Source organism: Achroia grisella, unplaced genomic scaffold (assembly GCF_030625045.1).
Source record: "Achroia grisella isolate CSIRO2021 unplaced genomic scaffold, CSIRO_AGI_Agris_v1 utg546, whole genome shotgun sequence".
Lineage (NCBI taxonomy): Eukaryota > Metazoa > Arthropoda > Insecta > Lepidoptera > Pyralidae > Achroia > Achroia grisella.
In genome coordinates, this window is record NW_026712931.1 from 5,402,375 (window position 1) to 5,422,009 (window position 19,635).

At 30.7% G+C, this 19,635-nt stretch overlaps 3 protein-coding genes across 7 annotated transcripts; 1 reads left to right on the forward strand and 2 right to left on the reverse strand.

The window, feature by feature from the left end:
- Window positions 1-3,887: 3,887 nt before the first annotated feature.
- LOC131848162 (nuclear envelope phosphatase-regulatory subunit 1) lies at window positions 3,888-17,855 on the forward strand. The gene is made up of 5 exons (XM_059197931.1): window positions 3,888-3,897; window positions 15,860-15,913; window positions 16,234-16,305; window positions 17,075-17,209; window positions 17,531-17,855. The coding sequence occupies exons 2-5, from the start codon at window positions 15,886-15,888 to the stop codon at window positions 17,674-17,676; spliced, it is 381 nt and encodes a 126-aa protein (XP_059053914.1). The 5' UTR covers window positions 3,888-3,897; window positions 15,860-15,885; the 3' UTR covers window positions 17,677-17,855.
- On the reverse strand, window positions 4,369-9,510 carry LOC131848160 (enoyl-CoA delta isomerase 1, mitochondrial-like). Of its 4 annotated transcripts, none has more exons than XM_059197928.1 (5): window positions 9,398-9,510; window positions 7,512-7,755; window positions 6,404-6,550; window positions 5,741-5,953; window positions 4,369-4,726 (listed from the first exon to the last, which is right to left on the reverse strand). In XM_059197928.1, the coding sequence occupies exons 2-5, from the start codon at window positions 7,749-7,751 to the stop codon at window positions 4,460-4,462; spliced, it is 867 nt and encodes a 288-aa protein (XP_059053911.1). In that variant the 5' UTR covers window positions 7,752-7,755; window positions 9,398-9,510; the 3' UTR covers window positions 4,369-4,459. The 4 variants fall into 4 exon arrangements, with proteins under 4 accessions (XP_059053911.1, XP_059053910.1, XP_059053909.1 ...); XM_059197927.1 differs by having other exon boundaries at window positions 7,512-7,752; window positions 9,398-9,509; XM_059197926.1 differs by lacking the exon at window positions 9,398-9,510 and adding an exon at window positions 9,334-9,387 and having other exon boundaries at window positions 7,512-7,752.
- Window positions 11,435-15,601, reverse strand: LOC131848161 (enoyl-CoA delta isomerase 1, mitochondrial-like). 2 transcript variants are annotated; one of them, XM_059197929.1, is made up of 5 exons: window positions 15,446-15,601; window positions 14,389-14,630; window positions 13,778-13,924; window positions 12,284-12,496; window positions 11,435-11,916 (listed from the first exon to the last, which is right to left on the reverse strand). In XM_059197929.1, the coding sequence occupies exons 2-5, from the start codon at window positions 14,620-14,622 to the stop codon at window positions 11,656-11,658; spliced, it is 855 nt and encodes a 284-aa protein (XP_059053912.1). In that variant the 5' UTR covers window positions 14,623-14,630; window positions 15,446-15,601; the 3' UTR covers window positions 11,435-11,655. The 2 variants fall into 2 exon arrangements, with proteins under 2 accessions (XP_059053912.1, XP_059053913.1); XM_059197930.1 differs by having other exon boundaries at window positions 15,491-15,600.
- Window positions 17,856-19,635: the final 1,780 nt, after the last annotated feature.

The window sequence follows — 19,635 nt, forward strand, 5'->3', positions numbered from 1 at the left end:
ACGGGGACCATTTTCAGGGGGGGGGGGGGGCAGTTCTCCCCCAACTGGGTACGTTAATCCAAATATAAGAAATCATGAAAATATACCAAAAATATACCTATATATAAATAAATAGTCGAAATAGTCACATTGTTTGTACTACCACAGATAACATAATATTACATACAGATACCCCATCCCATACAAGAAAATGGTTCCTTCCTAACTCGGGCTATTCTTCGGGCTATTTTATTTCGCCACCGTAGCCGCTAGATGTCGCTAGATCTGAAGCAGTTCGGATTACTAGTGGGTGCTTAGTAACAAAGCATGAAAATAGATGGCAGTCAATTCAGTCTACATGACATCTGTTTTGCAAAGATATGTATATAATAGATATGTAGGTAACTGTATCGTGTACCTCAATAGGGACAATTCAAGATTCAATGTAACTGTGTAGGTATAATATCGTTAGCCGACACTCTGCAGATATGGCTTATGTGCCAATGTATATACCTATTATGTTATGGTTTATTTTACATTCCATGCCTATTTTTTTGATATGTTGTAACGCGTCTGCGCTATACGTATAGCCTGATTTTGATACGTTTATACTCGTACGTATCAAAATCGGGCTATACGATTTTTTATTTCAATCGTTATATGTATGAGACTGATTTTAGCTACAATTAATTTACTGGTATATACCTCATGTATTCTACGATGTACCCCTCTTTTACCTAATAAGAATTCCGCTATATCTTATATATAAATTTTGTATCACAGTGTTAGTTGTCATATTTCTCCCACATTTTGATGAAATTTGATATGTATACTTGCCAGGTCTGAGGTAGGGTTGTTATCTATTTTTTATACCCCTAAGTCATAGTGGTGGCCTACCCCGAAAAAATATTTTTTTGTATTATGGACAATTTTTTATTTATTTATAATGTTACATTGAAAATACATACACGCCTAAATTTTCACCCGTCTTTCACCAACCCCTATTTTTAATAGCGATATTCTTACAAATATTATAAATGCTAAAGTAACTCAGTCTGTCTGTTTGTCTCGCTTTCACGCCAAAACTACTGAACTGATTTAATTGAAATTTGGTAGATAGATAATGTAGACCCTGAGAAAGGCTACTTTTTAATGCGAAAAAGTATTGAAAGGGGAAATGAAAGGCTATAGATAGATGAATTTATAGATGATAGCAATATGTAGCAACAATAAGTTTATTTGCGGACAACGTTATAATTTTAATTTTCATACTGCTTTCTTGATATATGATAGCGTAGCGGCTTTTGTATTGATTGCCGCATGCATCCTTATGTAAAGTGCGAATACTGTAACTACCATATAGTTTTTTTTTTATGGATGATAATGTAATGGTGCATCCGCCTGCGCTAACGGTTTACGCTGGCGGTGCACCAGTGGAGGATGATAAGATGAGCATGAGGTCAGGTCAGTTAGCTCATCGTGACAAATTCACCAGGAATTTATCACGATGGTTTCCAGGGGGAACCGCGTGGAGGTCGACCTGACATGGTACATTGCTAGCAATGGGGTTATCAATCCACATTACCAACAATCCCCTCCCCCCACTACCATATAGTAATTTTTGTAGCTGTGACGTGGTCGTGTGGAATGAGTAGTCATGCTCACTAAAATGTCCAGACATGTGGCGGCGTGGTGGGCCGGGTCAATGGGCTCCCTAAAATATGGTCGAGAGCAGTGATGGCTGGCTCATCCGTCATACTCATGAACGAGTGCTGCTTGTAGGGACTGGTCTGCTCTTATCACTACGACTGATTGTATTTGACCCAAAAAATTAGTGCTTGTTGGTAGTTTGTATTCACACGTTTCGACTTGTAAATGTAAACTTACAAGGATTATTTAAAAGAGCAACACACAAGTTTCTTGCTCGTTCTTCTTGTGATGAGACAGCTTTCCGAACGAGTGGTAGATAAAAAACAAATTGTTATGACTATTCATTCAAAAGTGCTTAAATTAAGTTTATTTGAATAAATGATTTTCTATTCTATTCTATTCTATATGAGGATATCGTAATTTTTAAAGTCAGATCTTGTAAGATTAAGTGAACAGGGTCGGTCTAGGTTTTTCATTATTAGAAATGTGTAACGGGGTAACACGTTATTTAGTGCGAAATTGTGTATATTACAATAAAATTTAACGAGAAAATATTATAATGATGTCACTGGGACACTCATTGCCTTACTACTATATCGTCCGTTAGTCGCGAACTTTCTGGAAACACGAGAGGCGCGCTCCTATTGGTCGGTCGGCGCGGTTACCGCGCGTAGATGAGGTACACGAGTCTCACGGCGCCGCAGCGTAAGTACTTACTATACATACGTAGTATACATATAGGTGTTACAAATGTTTTTATTACGAGTAATATTACTCTGTTATCTAAGCAAGTAATGTGTGCTTATTTTGAACTTGATAACATTCTGAATTACTCGTATATCTTTCAATATCTTTAGCGGTATAAACCAGGTTATGTACTACTACTAGTATTGTTAGTGAGGGATAAAGTTGATGAACAAAAATAAAACAATATTCGTATTAAAAATATGTTCATCTAATATTTTTGGCATTATTTTTAAGTTTCTTCCAAATACAAGGGGTCTGACATGGGGTGTTATGTACCTACATTAAAAGATACTTTTTGAAATGTATGTACCTACATTAAAAGATAATTTTTGACATTAATGAAATGTATGTACCTACATTAAAATATAATTTTTGAAATGTATGAGATGTATGAAAGAAATGTATGTACCTACATAAAAAGTTCATTTTTGAAATGTATGAAATGTATGAAAGAAATGTATGTACCTACATTAAAAGATAATTTTTGACATGTATGAAATGTATGAAAGAAATGTATGTACCTACATTAAAAGATAATTTTTGACATGTATGAAATGTATGAAAGAAATGTATGTACCTACATTAAAATATAATTTTTGAAATGTATGAAAGTAATGTATGTACCTACATTAAAAGATAATTTTTGACATATATGAAATGTATGTTCCTACATAAAAAGTTCATTTTTGAAATGTATAAAATGTATGAAAGAAATGTATGTATGTACCTACATTAGAATATAATTTTTTAAATGTATGAGATGTATGAAAGAAATGTATGTATTTACATAAAAAGTTCATTTTTGAAATGTATGAAATGTATGTACCTACATTAAAAGATAATTTTTGACATGTATGAAATGTATGAAAGAAATGTGTGTACCTACATTAAAAGATAATTTTTGACATGTATGAAATGTATGAAAGAAGTGTATGTACCTACATTAAAATATAATTTTTGAAATGTTTGCACCATACAATAACAATACACGTTAAACATCATACCACAGAGTCATACGCAAGTTAAAAACAAACTGCTATGATATTAATGACAAAGGAAAATCAACTTTATGGTATTCGAGTTAGGGTCGATTTCTCTCTTTTTTTAAATATTATTTTAATCTTACCAGTTGCCAGTATTCGAAGACAGCTACGATTCGTACTCGATATTTTAAATTATTATGTAATCGATTTTTCAGTACAAATGTAAATAACCAACGACACTAATAATGTACTACTATATTCCGTTCTTTGAAACGGAACACTGCTATAATACAAAATAATGAAAATTTACTGTTCACAACGACTCATTAAAAGCATCATCGAATAATGTGCTGTAATAAAATCCTGTTATCGATTATTCAAAAAAATCGATAATACATGTATTTATTTTTAATATGACAACACTTCATACATAAGTATTATTGGAAATAGTATTACTTGCTTGTTCGGCTATTTTTAATTTACTTAAAAATTTTTTATATGTTTAATTTACAATAATAATATATTAAATGCTTATTATTGGAAAATATAAAAAAGACATTTAATTAGGCCGATACAAATGACTACAATGCCATCTATGAAAGCATTTTGAAAACATTGAGCCCCATATTAGCACTGATTAAAGTGTAATTAAGTACTGGAAAATAACAAAATGAGTAAATATATGAAAATTACTTTTCTAAACGCATTATTTCATTTTAACATGTATATATAACTTTTTAAAAATTGATTAAACATTTTTGAAAACACAGTTTTGTTTTTTAAAACGTTTGCAAAACTATGAAGAATTCCATCGATACCAATCACGCCATCTATATGCAACTTTTAGCAATAATAATGGCTACTTCCTCATTGAGTGCCACTGGTACTACTTACATACAATATTTATACTTATAATATATATATGTATATGTATGTATTTAAAAATTACCAAATATTTTATAAGCAACTTTTTGCTTTGAAATCTTAAATAGATGTTATCAGTATTTCTTTACCCCAAAACTTACCTAATTTAATACAAAAACAAAGAATTATCGTATGAAATGTATTACTTAATTGTATTTACAACTGTGTTAATTGTGTTAAGTGGTCTTCTGTCGTTTTCTTTGGTTCATCATTTCAATATAGACTCCTAATGAATCCTGAGTGTCTTTTTTCATGACCGATTCCGTCATTTGATTGGGGTTTTCGGCTAAAAACTTTTTAAGCGTTTCGAGTGGTATACTTCTTGTCTTCCGCAGGGTTTCAGAATGTGTCCACTTTGGTATATTATTAAATTTCTTTATAAATTGTTTACATTTTTCAATAGCCTCGGCTTTGTCATCGGCTATATCATCAACAAGTCCCTCCTGAAATATATGAAGCAAAGAAGTGGTAGTACAAATAATATTAACTTTATTATTACAACATACAGTAATATGATTCTAACAAATGTTCTGTAACCAGGACGTTTCTAACAGCGTGGCGATTACAAGAGTTCTTAATATTATCATGGTAAATATCTTGTTTATAATAAAATGTGTTATCAATGATTTATAACAAATAGTTTTAAAAAGGTCTCTTGCAATTTGTATACAGTTGAGAATTTAGAGCAAACGCGTAAACCATAGTCATTAGTTTTATATTTTTCAATTTTGTTATAGTAAATCAATAGAATATCTTAGCTTAATATCTAACTAATAGACCGATGGTGTAATGATTTTGGTAAAAGCCTTGTCATCTATTTCGCAAATAAAAAAAAATAGTATAAATGGAATTTCTCTACATAGTATAAAACAAAGTGTTCCCGCATCTTTTCGCGTATATCTTTTACATTATGTAAGGGATTTTAATATAGTTTTCCGCAATAGAAGAAGTGATTTAAGAGAAAAGTTTATGTTTATGTGCCTATAATACATGCGTGTTGTAGTATAGAACAAACAAAGAAATTCAAAGATTTGTAATGCATCAGTGCGCAGCCGGGACAGGTCACTATACCATGTGCGCTGCAGCATGGTGCGGGTCACAGTTCCGTTTTTCTCTTAAAAGTAATATATTAAATCATTAATAACAGCAGTAACTTAAATTTAACAATTGTTAAATGAAGAAACTGTCACCAGCGCCATGCTACAGCGCATGTAGTATAGTTGATTATAAACGATTGTTTAAAACCATCCACGTATTACGTGATATTTTGATGGGATTTAATTATATTAACTACTAGCTGTTCCCGCGACTTCGTCCGCGTGGAATTTAACTTTATTATCTAAATTTAAAAGTAACATAAGTTACTCCTTATTACATCAGCCACCTGCCAAAAAACGGTTTTTTCAATATTACAAATAGACACTACAATTTTATTTATATGTATAGATTTGGTTTACCTTCAGCGCGTCACTTGGAGAGAACATTGTAGATGCTGTCGCGGCCAGCTCCGCTCGTCTTGAGTTCATTGTGTGGCGCATTAGTTCAATAATCCAGGTAGATGGCACTATACCAAGTGCAGTGTCGTTGAAACCAATGGTAAAATTACCTTTCGCGGTTACTCTATATTCCGAGAGCATAGCAAGAGCATATGCACCTGCTGGTGTATGACCCTGAAAATGAAAAGAAATATAATACCATATCAGATATTATAGTTTTAAACTAAAGTTGCTTAACTGTAGCACGCTGTATCCCAACGACCAACTACTTCTCTACTATTCCTTTTCTTAAAAACCCCTTCTTAAAAAGCCGTCAATTCACTTTCAATTTACCTAGTGTAGCGGGTGCTCACTTACCATCAGGTGTGCCTCAAGCTCGTTTGCCCCCTATATCCTACAAAACAAATTAAGCAATTCCTACTGAGTTTTTATATTTTTTATGAACGAATAAATATGGAATGCTCGACCCGTTTGCACGGGATTATTCGGGGTCAGTCCCTAACTGGTCGACTTCCATGAAGTCCCAATTGGAAATCATCGTAATTAGTTCCTAGTCAATTCACCGCAATGCTCGTAAAATTACGTTACCGACAAATTTATGTATACACACATATGCACACTTACATTAATAGCAGTAGCCGTAGGAAATTCGGAGGTGAAAAATTTCAATGCTACATTATGAAAATTGGACCAAAACAAATTTAACCTCTTAATGTCAGGCTTATACAGTTCCTTTATATCTAAACCAGCTGAGAACACGGTAGGTAAGCTCTGAAACAAATAGTCACTTAAGACAACCATCTATAAGTAGGTACTTAGGTTTTATAGAATAACGGTTTTCGAGTGAAATTCGATTTGAATATATGTAGTGGTCTACAATTGCAACCCTAAACGAATATTTTAATTAAGTAGATACTCGTATATATGGCATGTATACAATATTGGAAATGCTTTTAAAATTAATTTGTTTTTGTTTTATTATGGATTAGGTACTCACGCTACAATAAAACACGTTATAAGGATATCTACCCTCATCTTTTTTTATGTTTACACGATAGATGTTGTTACGCGCATTTACCCTAGCTCTTCAATAAGTGTAAATAATATTCTTTTTATTTATGCTTGATTTTTATGATCAACAAATTAGGTAAATCATAAAAAAAATATATTATACATAATTTAACATTTTGGACCAGTATTTCACCTTTCAATCAACATATTCTAACTTAAATACATTGTCATTATCAAATAACTGTAATTTACGCCGTATTCCCCATCATAAGCCAATACATGTTCATTTGGTGAAGCTGTAAAGTCCAACTGACATGAGAGAGACAATTGGGAGTAGCGCAGAAGAATTTATGGAATAAACCAACAAATAATATGAATAAAATAATAAATCTATACCATAATTGGTATACAATTATGGTAAATTGGTATACAACTTTAATCTAAGAAAACAGAGAAGATACTTCTCTGTTCTATTCACTTAAGTGAGATTCCCTTTTAAATGAGATAGAAGATTATCGGATGCTATTGTCCGTCCGGCGATTGTTAGTATTTGTTGTAATAGTAGTATTACACTAGAAGTTATCTATTTATGTATTTAAAAAAAATCTAACAGTTGTCTGTATCTATGTGTTGTGTCTATTACCTATGACACAAGTGTTGTGTATTGGTGTCCTGAGTTATTATTATTAATATTCTAGTTACATTAAAAAAATGAACTCACTGAAGTGACAACCATTCCTTTACAATTCTGTGCAGCCAAATCATCAAATGATTGACTTATCTGTTGAAGTAGTTCCAAATTGAGACTATTTACGGGCGGCCGCTGCAATGTTAGCACAGCTATCCCCTGGCCATCCACGGAGAGGTCCAACAAAGGCTCCGAACTCGAGGATATTGATCTCATGCATCCCGATAATAATTGGAGTCTATTTACTCTGGATATTTGGCGAAAAAGAGACATTCTGCTAACAAAACATATTTAATTGTGCTCATTAAATATAGACTTTTTTGTATTGGGTTGTTTGGGCTATTGTCAGGTGCTTGGACCTGAAGCACTGCGACCTACATAGATCGCTGTACTCGCAGTGCTCCCCCATCCTTTTTCAGAGTTTGCTACCTAGGCCCGTCAATGACATGAATTGAAGGATATTCTTAGGAGCGATGGTTTTTATCTGCTTAGGACAGAGTCTAAACTTTCCAAAGGAGATATTTTGTTTAAGCATTAGTGGGTTACTACCACATAGGATGTGTGGTAGTTAATATTATATAGGTATTAATAGTGGCTTTTCCTCTTCAGTTTGGCAAATAATATAGACTTAGTAACTAATCTATAGTTAATGCTAAAGTAATTGTTTTTTAATAGATTTAACATGCGTATTATTAGACAGTAATTGGTCATGTCAGCCGCATATAATATATTTACATTTATTTAGTGACAAAATGAGATTTTGGTACTGATAATGGTGGACACACCTTTATGGGAATTATTGTCGCCTCACATATAGACATGTTTCGTGGGCGCTCTTCAATATCATGTTTAAATTATATTTATAATACAATGATGAAATAATACAACAGAAATAATTTTTTTGACTACAATTTCGCGGCTTTGCCCGTGCTGTAACTTTCAGTCATTGTTCTATGGGCAATCTTGTAAAATGTTATTGTTTGGGTTTAGGGTTGTATTAGCGTCTTGCAAAAGCGCAAATGTAGGTAAATACCATGTATAAAAAACTTTACATACATATATTTATACATACTTTCAATCTTTAATTCCTCGTACCGTCATTTCAAACGAGCAACACTGGAAGTTAGGTTACTTGCTCTGTGACATCTGTGATTATAATTTGAATCTACTACATAGGTATATATGTATCGTGTTGATCGTTATTAGTTTTACGTTGACGCTACTGTCACTGCAGTATAGTGAGTGAGATAAATAAACATTAAAAAAAAACATTACATTAAAATGTTAAGTCAATTGTCCTCTACATTGTTACGTAGTTATGTAAGGTTATGGTAGTGTTATGAATCAAAAGCGATAATAAGGTAGATTGCTATTATTCAAATCATAAAATAATAATATTCAGTTAGAACTTTAGCACAATCATATATTTTTTAGGAATAAGAAATGATGATGTATAGAAATCCATAAAACAGATAGGAATTATGATAGAACAACGCCAATCTTCCAGTACATTGCGCACAATACTCGTATCACACACGAGCATAACAGCCAGCTCGACTGACTTCACTGACTTGTTGACTACGGCCTGACGCGTGTATGACGCACCTACATATAGGTACTAGTGATCATAGATAATATATATATATACTTGCTAGTGATCTTCGGCGAATGGAAAAATAAAAAACGCCAACAGTATATACATATGTATATATATTCCTACAAATAAGTAATATTAAATCTGAAGCTGTGAGAATATATGAAAACTACGCAATTGTATAAGTCCGTACACTATTATATATGTATAGGTAATAAAAATAATTTACAAAACGTATTTGTTTATTTAATCTTAACTCACATGTCACATGTACGTATATCTGCCCTCTACACAATACCAATATCTGTAACGAATGAGTACTTACTAAGTATCAAACTCCAAATTGTTGTTTATCTTGCCTTGAATAATCTTTATTGTTGTACGTATCTATATACCTACGTAAGAAACGGAAATAAGTCAACGCTTATAGTCTCAGAGCCAGGGAAAAATTTGGTTAATCATAACATTTCGTCCGAAAACTTCTACAATGGTAAAGAGAGTTGTATTATGAAGCTAAGTGAACACCATTTAAGGTTAAGAAGTGTAGGATGCACTGAATATGGATAGTATGATAATGTAACGCTGCTCTTCTACGCTGACGGTGTATAAATAAATAAATATTAAAAAAGCATCAGCAAAGGTTTTAGGAAGAGCATGAAGTTACGTTAGATAACCGCTTGTGGCGATTTCACCAGGAATTGACTCTAATAGTTCTTAGGGAGGTCCTGGAGTTATCTCAATTTGACATGGTACCTAGTTGTGGACTACTAACTACTACTACTAACTCACGAGGGCCAACGAAGAACTTCTATTTTTGTATATTGTTTATTAAAATTTTAGTTGATCCGCGCAACTTCGTTATATTTCCCCCGTTTGTGCAAACATTTTTCATTGCAACTCCGTTTTTATTGGTTATTGCGAATAAAACCTATAGCCTTCCTCGATAAATGGGCCATCCAATAAAAATACAAGGAATTTTCAAAATCAGATTAGTAAGTATTACCAGATATTATTCCCCGAAAATTCAAACTTACAAACTTTGTTGTTTATCATATTATTCTACATTATATGAAATCGAATCGAATTATAATATATAGAGATATTGGCCAGGCAACATATGTACGATTTCTAAATCTACATGTTAGCTAATGTGGACTGACCTATTGCTCATATATCATCATCATCGTTAGTGATTGCACTAATAAAAGCTTACGTAACAACAACAAACTGATTTTACCTAAATGTCGTTTGGCTAAATTTAGTAATTCGTTTTATGGCAATTGCGTAAGGTTTTACAATAAAATACCAGAGTCTGTTATAAATCTGCCAGAAAAAAGATTTAAATGTCAAATAAAACACTTCCTTTGCAAAAAAGCTTACTATAAAATTGAAGAATTCGTTAACGATAATAATGTTTTTGTAGAAAAATTTTAAATACATAGCACTGACAATATTATCTGATTACACTAATAATGAGTGCGTAGCGATTTCTATGTTGATTGTCGCATGCCTCTTACTTGTTACACTGTAATTATTTATATATAAAAAAAAACATCTATTAAAAAGAGCAACACACAAGTTTCTTGCTCATTCTTCTTGTGATGAATCTGCATTCCGAATGAGTGGTAGAATCAAAATATGACTATTCAAAAGTGCTTGTAATGAGTTTATTTGAATAAAGATTATTTCTATTTCTATTTCTTCCTCCACTAGTAAATCGGCTAGCGTAAATCGTTAGCGCAGGCGCGTGAACAATTTCATTATCATATACAAAAAAAATATCAAAGCTTTTAGGCCGTATCTTAGAGTACACATAATTAATATGTAAATAGCAGAATTGGTTCTGTCTGTATTTACAGGTGGTAGAAATACTGTCTCTTGTTATATATTGTTATTTTCAATTAATTAGCCTAGTCTAAGATATGGCATAAGGAATATGTAGCCTCATGTGTTATTTGATAATGATAACGTCTTTATGTTAAATATATACATATGTATATTTTTACTTCTTCCTACACGTTATTAATAACCAAACAACTTCAAACAGTACAGAACTATGAGTATTAGTACAATATTGTGGTACCAAATTATTGTTGAAAATATAACACAAAAATATTTCTTAAAAATTTTATTAAACATAATAAGTCTGAACATTACTTACATTTTATAAATAAAGTTAAAAGTCCCTATAAAGAGTATTTAATAGCATCTCTATCTACAGTCAGCTGTACTACGGTCTCAGTATAGATTTAGAAAACTAGTGAACATTAAATAAAGGGAAAACTATACCTCTACAGGATCGTGAGATGGACAGCGATACAATATACATAACTGTGTAATTGTAGTATGTATATATTAATAATAATATCGTTCAACAATAATAAAAAATAACAATTTCAAAATATGATACATAGTATGCCTAAAATAGATTACCAATTTAACACTATACACATACAAGTGAAAAGAATGCGGAGGGAAGTAAAATTGAGACATAAACAGAAGTCCACTAATGATAGTAATTTCAGGCCAATTCCTACTGTTCTACAAAATAGGAAATGTAGGAAAATGGTTACTTTTGAATCATTATTTCTTTGCAGACTTTTGTTTCAACAGTTCCAGGTAAACTTCTAGCGACTGTTGTACTTTAGGGCTGGTGACAAATGTGAGGAATTCCTCGAGGTCTGCCTGCCTATTCTTTTGCAGCCATGCGAGAGCATCCCCTCTTATCTTCTGTTTGGTAAAAGCTCGCGCTAATGGAGGGATCCTATTGAACCTGTTTATAAATTGCTTGCACTTCTCTATGCTGTCTGCTTTGTCAGTAGCTGTCTCATCAATTAAACCCACCTAGAATGGAAGTTCTTTTTACATAGTTTGTTAAAATAAATTTATAGTATATATAAAAATAATAAGTATAGTATCATATACATATGTATATATTAAATAATAATAATAATATTAATCTCAGAGCAATTCACACAGTGCCATCTAGACCAAAGTTAAGCTACTTAAAACTTGCGTTATGCGTGCTAAATAACTGATATAAATGATACAAATGAATACAAAGGTTTGTGCCGTGCGAGGAATTGAACCCGCGACCATCGGAAGTAAGGCGGTGTGCTACACCGTTAGATCTGAGATCTTCGTATATATATTGCTCCATACAGGCAAAATGATAAGAGATCGCTAATTGGTTATACAATTATTTAGTCACCTTTATTGCTTCATCAACAGTGAACATTTTGGCAGTTGTGAGAGCAATCTCGGCGTCCCTTTTTGATATTGTATTACACATTGTGTCCATGAACCACCTGGGTGCGACAATTCCCAGAGCGGTTTCGTTCAGTCCTGTTGTAAATTTACCATTCACCATAACTCTGTATTCACATGACATAGCTAGGAGGCAACCACCGGCGGGAGCATGACCCTGTATAATAAAATTATGAAAGATATTTTAGGATTCTAACATTTTATGTATACAATCATTGTATACAAACATTGATACCATAACATAATTTTAATTGTTATTCATATGATTTAAATTTATATTTATATAATCTTGTATGAATAATATAAAAACAGAAGCTAATAAGATAAAATGGAGATGTTCCACAGAAGGTTAAAGGAACAAGACTAAACACTCTTTGTTTAGTATTGAAAACTGTCAGTTTCGAAAATTTTCTTAAAATATTCCTAATATTTTCTTAAAATATTGATATATTTTAACACGTTGACGGACAATTGCGGCTATAGCCGTCAAAGCGAAGTTCACAATGTGGCATGACTGCTATAGCCGTCCAAAACGAAACGGTCGTTTTTAGATACTACGGCTATAGCAGCACAAATGTGCACTTACTGGCGTATACGTAGAAGCATAGTGTCGTGTTTTGAAAACATCTTTTTAGGTTGAAGTTCATATTTCACCTGTTATACGAGTTGCAGATTCATTATGCACGTGGTTGTGAAGAGAGTAGTGCGATCGATTTATTATTATTTATATAACTATACTGGTATGTATTTGTTTATTATTCATTTTATACTTTAAACAGAAATAAAAAAACAAAATTTAGCATTTTAGGTTAGGTTAACGATACTATAGGTTATACTGTTTACTTTTTTTTTTTTTTTGGTTTTACATTTGAAATATAAATAAATAATGATAATGTAAATGATAAATATATATTATATATATAATATAATATATAATATATAAGTTTATTTAAGCAGAAAGAGTAAAACTATACTTCTAACATTCTAAACATATAGTGTCAATTTTCGAACTTCGCTTGTTCCTACTGTCCGTCAACGTGTTAAGAAAATTGTTGAAATAACTAACTAGTGACAATAGTCCCACGGATAACAGACCACCTCTTTAATAATGAATGATTAAATAATAATAATCTGAAATGTAAACAAATTATATATTTTCAGGACTGTTAACATCTCATCTGATGAGGTAGTCAGAAAGTGCAAATATTGACATTGAGGGGAAGCAACACTTGACATACCCCAATTCACTGTGTATTTAACTGTTTTATTGAAATATGTAGTAATCTAATACAAATACCCTGTTAAATTTAAATTTAATATCTGGGGATGATCTGGGAGGTTCAATTAATCATAAAATTAAATTGACACACAGTACTGTTGGCAGATTATGACACTTAAAAAAATACACATTTTTTCATGCATAGTTTCTAATACTTGCATTTATGGCTGCAGCTGTAATGAATTTGGAGCCAAACAATTTCAACCATAAACCTTGGAGAGATGTCCAGAACTGCTCCACCCTTTTCCTATCAGGTTTGTACATTTCCATAATATCTAGGCCAGCTGAAAATACTGATGATGATGCCTGAAAAGTACAAATATAAATATTTACATAATGTAAATTGTCCAGAGTCGTAGTACTACTACATAATTATATTTTTAGCAATTTGGTAATGGAAACTTAAAAAGCTATATATAATCTAATAAGTTTCTACATTTCTATATATTTAATGTTATATTTTTTAATAATAATGGGTGCCAGTGATTATAAATTTATACCTTATGTAACTTCGGATTTCAAATTATCCCAATGCACTGCATGAAAGAACAAAAAGTAATGTAAACAAAAAGTAAGTAAGTAATAGGTTCATGCTGCTTTTATTGCATTTTATATACCTACCTACTTTTTATAAATTCCCATTGAACTTATTCTCTTTTTATACATATCATCTTCCAAATAATCCATCCATCTTAATACATATTGCATTAAGATGGATGGACTCCCAAGATACAATACAATATCCTAAAAAAATATTAAGTAAAACTAACCGAGGTCAAGATAACTCCTCTTGCCTTATTATTAGCTACTTCATCTAGGCCTTTGTCAATTTCCTGAATAAGTTCTAGATTAAGGCTATTTACAGGAAGCCGTTGCATTGTAAGTGTTGCTATGCCTTCATTATCAACTGATAAGTCCACAAGGGGGCCTGCTTTAGCAGACATAGGTCTGACATTAGGTAGAAATTGTCTGCCATTTCGAGTAAATAGGCGCAAGGCATTCATTCTGAAAACTAAAACAGAAAATATTTTAATAAAACAATTACAATACTTATGCAATATGTACTGTCCTTATAGTTATTTATCTATGTTTAGATTTATGATCTTGGATTCATGTCTGGTTAACACCAAAAATATTAACTAATTTAATTATTGATGTGGCACTAGACTCACCGCCAAATTATACTCAAAGTAAGTGAATAATATGCATGTTAAGAATTGTGTTCACAGATTACAGTGCTCATGAATACACTATATTGGATATGTGATATATACTATAGGATATATGTATATGTGATAATATATATAACATGTATATAAATACAATACATTTTATTATTTCATTTTTTTAATCAATTTCACTGGTTTTCATCTATAATCTTCCATATACAATGAACCTTAGCCAACTATACAGACATGGACTATCTGCAATAAATGTCCCCTTCATACAAAGACGCCATAACTATAAAACATACAATATTTATTTTTAATTACTCTACTTGAAGTGCACAATATGTCTTATGATATAGTACAAATATTCCTGATCTTCACACCAGGCTTATAAGGGACTGGTAGAGAAAATATGTCATTAACCAAGTAATAAGTATTCTAAATAAAAACTATAGGTTTGAGGTTTAATTTAGTTTTATTAAACAGAGTATTTGGTGTTGTAATTTCTCTATCTACAGAGGTATAAGGTTTCTATACAAAAAAAATATGGAAGTAAACTTGCAATTTTAAATCTATAGTAGAATTTTACGTTCAATTAACATTAAACTGTAGACCATGTTTCAATTAACATTAAACTGAGCCCAGAATAAAAACTTACTTTTATTTGAAGAAATATTGCACAAATTTGCAATTTAAATCGTACCTTGGACTTCAAACACTTAGTTTAAAAATCAATTACGAGAAAGATGTTACAAATAAGAACATAAACTACAGAAAACCTAATTAATACTTATTTCTAAACTATAAAATTCTGATGTTAACTAAGTTAATGTCATTTTCTAACTGTCATATATAATGGACAAAACAAACCCTTGTCAATCAGTCAGTTTAATGTCAAAAAAGACTCAGTCCTTATGTCCAATCCAGCCAGTTCTTATCACACAGTTTTTTATTGATAAATAGCCATAAATAATAATCAGTTAAACAATATTTAGTTTTATAAAATAAGACATAGGGATTATTAAAAATGCTTTTATTGTATTAAATCTACTTATTATATTGTAAATTAAGAATTGTAAATAGTGCACAAAAGCGAAAATGTCTTTAGAACAAACTGCTTGTGATGGTGAGTTTCTATACAAAATTAGTTTTGAATTATCTATTCATAAAACTTATTTTTAGCTGTAAAAAATATGGATAGAGTAAGTTTGAAACTCCCATTTATTAAATCATTAATTTGGCATCTATTGATCCAGATATTAAACCAATGCAAAAAATATTACAGATTGTAACTGTTTAAATAATTGAGGTTTTTTGGAACATAGCCGGTATACATTTAAAACGAAGTGATAAACCATTTAAGAGTTAGTGAATAAATATTGAGATTTTATTATAATTTACAATATATTTTATATTATGTACTATATTTACAATATACTTTTTCAGATTTGAAGGCTTTCGAACGTCGCCTGACGGAGGTGATAGGCTGTTTACAACCAGCAACTATGAGATGGAGAAGTAAATATTGTTTTTATTTACTAATCAAATTAATTTCACTATTAAATTGTTTACATAATAACCTGCTACAGTTTCATATTGTGTAGATTACTGTAAAATACAGCCAATATTTAATGCCTATGTAAGCTGTTTTGGTTAAAGAGTTTTCAGTTGGACAACTGAGTCCTCCGACTGAGTGAGATATCATTGTGTACCAAAGTAATTACAGAAAATACATCATGTTGTATTTTCTGTAACTACTCTGATACAAAATGATATCTTTGTACAGCAGAATGTATACATTGACATTACATGATAATATAATGTTCTTAGTGCTGTTCATGTATATAGGTATAGGTTACCATGCACTAGGCGGGCCATCAGCATGTTTTCCATTTAAACTGCATGATAAACATCAAATCTTTTATTCAATAAATTAATGGAAAATTGTTTAAATTATATTATATTTATAAGTCACATATTCAGTTATTGATTTTAGTATTAATGGAACCTAAGTGGTCTTGGGAGTACAGTTTCAGAGGATTCCTCTATAGTTGAGGTTTTGTTGAGAGATACAGTATGGGGTTTTTCAACCAGTGTATATTAAGATTTCTTTAAACTGTTTATCATCAGATGACTCTTATGTTTGTTTGCCAACATCGTGATATAAAATAATCTTGTAACTATTATTTTTGTGTAAAAACAGGTGAAAAAATCAGTTCATTTGTATGTAATTCATTCATTGTAATGTATTTATCATAGTTTTTTAAATATCATTTCCTTGTTTCAGTTGTCCTGGCAGTGGTGTCTGTGTGTACTGCAATCGCTGCTTGGCACTGGCTCACCGATCCACTCACACCTGTAGTATCACTAACACAGTCACTGTGGAACCATCCATTTTTTGCATTCACTTCTACATTTTTAGGTAATAGTTAGTTTAATTTATTTATAGACTATGACAATTTTATATTATTTACATGTCTTGAGGATATTAAAATATCTATTTGATATTTGTAAATTTAATTATTTTTATTTGTATACCAGTTGAATTTAATAAATGTAAGTAGATAATAATAATACTTAATGTTTTTTAGTCATCATCATATCAGTTGTAATTGATATTTTTATTGTATACAGCCCATTGTTGTTTTATTACAATAGTAACTGTAGAATGACCTCAAGCTCTTGTAAATTGAAATGTTAATGCACATATATTGTATGTAATTGTATAAAATTTTCTTTTCAGTATTACTATTCATGATGGGTGTACACAGAAAAGTAATAGCTCCAAGCATCATAACAGCTAGAACTCGATCGGTTTTGAATGATTTCAACATGTCATGTGATGAGACTGGAAAATTGATTCTTAAGCCAAGACCTGCTAATACTTGAAGCTTATTAATTTATAATAGACATTTTGTAAATATTATAAAAAATTAAATGGTTGATCTAAATATGCATTTTATCATTAAAGTTCTAGTATTATCATTAAGTAGTAAAACTTTATTATAGTAACACATTAAGTATATTATGGTAACAAGATAAATGGAGATTGTGTAAACATCTAATTTGGTCACTGAAAAGAAATAAAAAAACATTTACAAGTCTATTCAAGTTTATTTACTTATAATTTTTGGTGTGTTTATTATATACAATAAATAAGAATAACTTATGTAGGTTTATCATACAAACCACACACAATGATTAACAGAACTATATTTGACTCATGGTATAGGATAACAATTATTTTAACTACCAACTGATTTTTTATTACTTGTGCTATAAAATTTACTAAAAATTTTACTAAAGTTTATAACAATTGTGCATTTAAAATAAATACCAATTGTCACTGTATTAATAATACACTGGTGCACTTTAAGATTATTATACTTTAGCTTTTTATTACTAATTTCATAGTCGCAACATCCACAATGCCAAGAAATGATATTATTTAACATCCAATAGAGATTTCTACAATCACAAGCTTTCTTTTTATTACTTTATAACACTACTCGCATTTTTCAATTTATGTTTAGACTCGTCATAGAGTTATCCGTTTGGAATTAATAAATTGGAATAGTTTAGAATTTAGAAATTAAATATAAATTAAGACTCTGGGCAATGTTGATATAATTTAATATCTTGAAGAATTCCCAACAGTACCTAAATGCAATTCGGAATTACTTAGACAATCCACGTAAATAACAATCATAATTTAATATAAACGAACATATTTCAACAATATTTAGCATATAATAATTTATTTGTGCGGATTGTGCAATGAATAAAATTTAAGCATCTTAAATCCATATGTTCACTAGTAGGTATCTAAATACTAAACACGAAGATAAGCTTGTGCTCAAGTGATAGTTCGTAACAATTAAAAACGGTTGTATTCTATATAAATATATCAATTAATTAAAGTATTTTATAATGAGTAACTTACGTAGTAATGAGAATATAATATTGACTAAGTCGTCGTCGTCAAACAACTACGTCGTCTTTAAACAATTCCGTTCTGGTATATATATACTTTATTGTAACATAATGTATAGGCATACTCTCACATACTATAAAATGGATCATTATACGATAACTATTCTTAAAAATACTAGAAAAAGTTTGAGCGTAACGGCGGCGTATAGGTAGATATTCAATATTTATATACTTGAAGAGAATGCATAATATATTGTAATATATTATGACAATTTGTAAGAAATTGAAAAAATATAATTTCTTAGATGATGTCAATGTAGTATAATTTATTTTGTCCTTGGGCTAAATTAATTACCTGCTATATTATCTTAAATTTATAAATGACTTATACTTATGTATTGGCTACAAAAGACAAAAAACAGTAGCTCAAAAAAATGTAAAGAATAAGATATGTGTGTAGTCTTTTTTTTTAAACACAAATGGTGTTTAAATTGTGCTGCTTCATATTTTCTCAAGATATTGCTTTTTGACTTAGGAGAATACATCTTAAGCCTATGTATCTTACACATAAATTTATACATAATCGTCAATAGAAACATATATAAATTCCTTTAAAAATTGGATAGATAACATCAAGGCAGTGGTACATCCATAAATTCAACATGGCTAACACTTAAACATTTGACAACAAAGGCTGATTTTATTTTGATTGTTACATCATATTAAAAATGCCTCAGGCTTTAAAGGCAATATATATACTATAATTTAATATTAAATAAGTTGTTAAGTAGTTACTTAAAAAGATAAATTATACTGACAGTTGAATTTAGCATCTCAATGTTCAGTCTTTTGGTCTGATTATACTTTAGAATGGGTATTCATTACTAAAATGTGTATATGACCACTGGAAAAAAT

Excerpts from the sequence above, each read along its gene's own strand:
- LOC131848160 (XM_059197925.1), bottom strand. Across the intron at positions 6,551-7,511 it reads AAGGAATGGTTGTCACTTCA|AGCTTACCTACCGTGTTCTC; the intron begins GTGAGTTCATTT and ends TATTTGTTTCAG. Across the intron at positions 5,954-6,403 it reads CTACGGCTACTGCTATTAAT|GGTCATACACCAGCAGGTGC; the intron begins GTAAGTGTGCAT and ends TTTCATTTTCAG.
- LOC131848161 (XM_059197929.1), bottom strand. The coding sequence starts at position 14,622 with ATGAATGCCTTGCGCCTATTTACTCGAAATGGCAGACAATTTCTACCT. Across the intron at positions 12,497-13,777 it reads TTACAGCTGCAGCCATAAAT|GGTCATGCTCCCGCCGGTGG; the intron begins GCAAGTATTAGA and ends TTTATTATACAG. Across the intron at positions 11,917-12,283 it reads CTGTTGATGAAGCAATAAAG|GTGGGTTTAATTGATGAGAC; the intron begins GTGACTAAATAA and ends CTTCCATTCTAG.
- LOC131848162 (XM_059197931.1), top strand. The coding sequence starts at position 15,886 with ATGTCTTTAGAACAAACTGCTTGTGATG. Across the intron at positions 15,914-16,233 it reads AGAACAAACTGCTTGTGATG|ATTTGAAGGCTTTCGAACGT; the intron begins GTGAGTTTCTAT and ends ATACTTTTTCAG. Across the intron at positions 16,306-17,074 it reads AGCAACTATGAGATGGAGAA|TTGTCCTGGCAGTGGTGTCT; the intron begins GTAAATATTGTT and ends TCCTTGTTTCAG.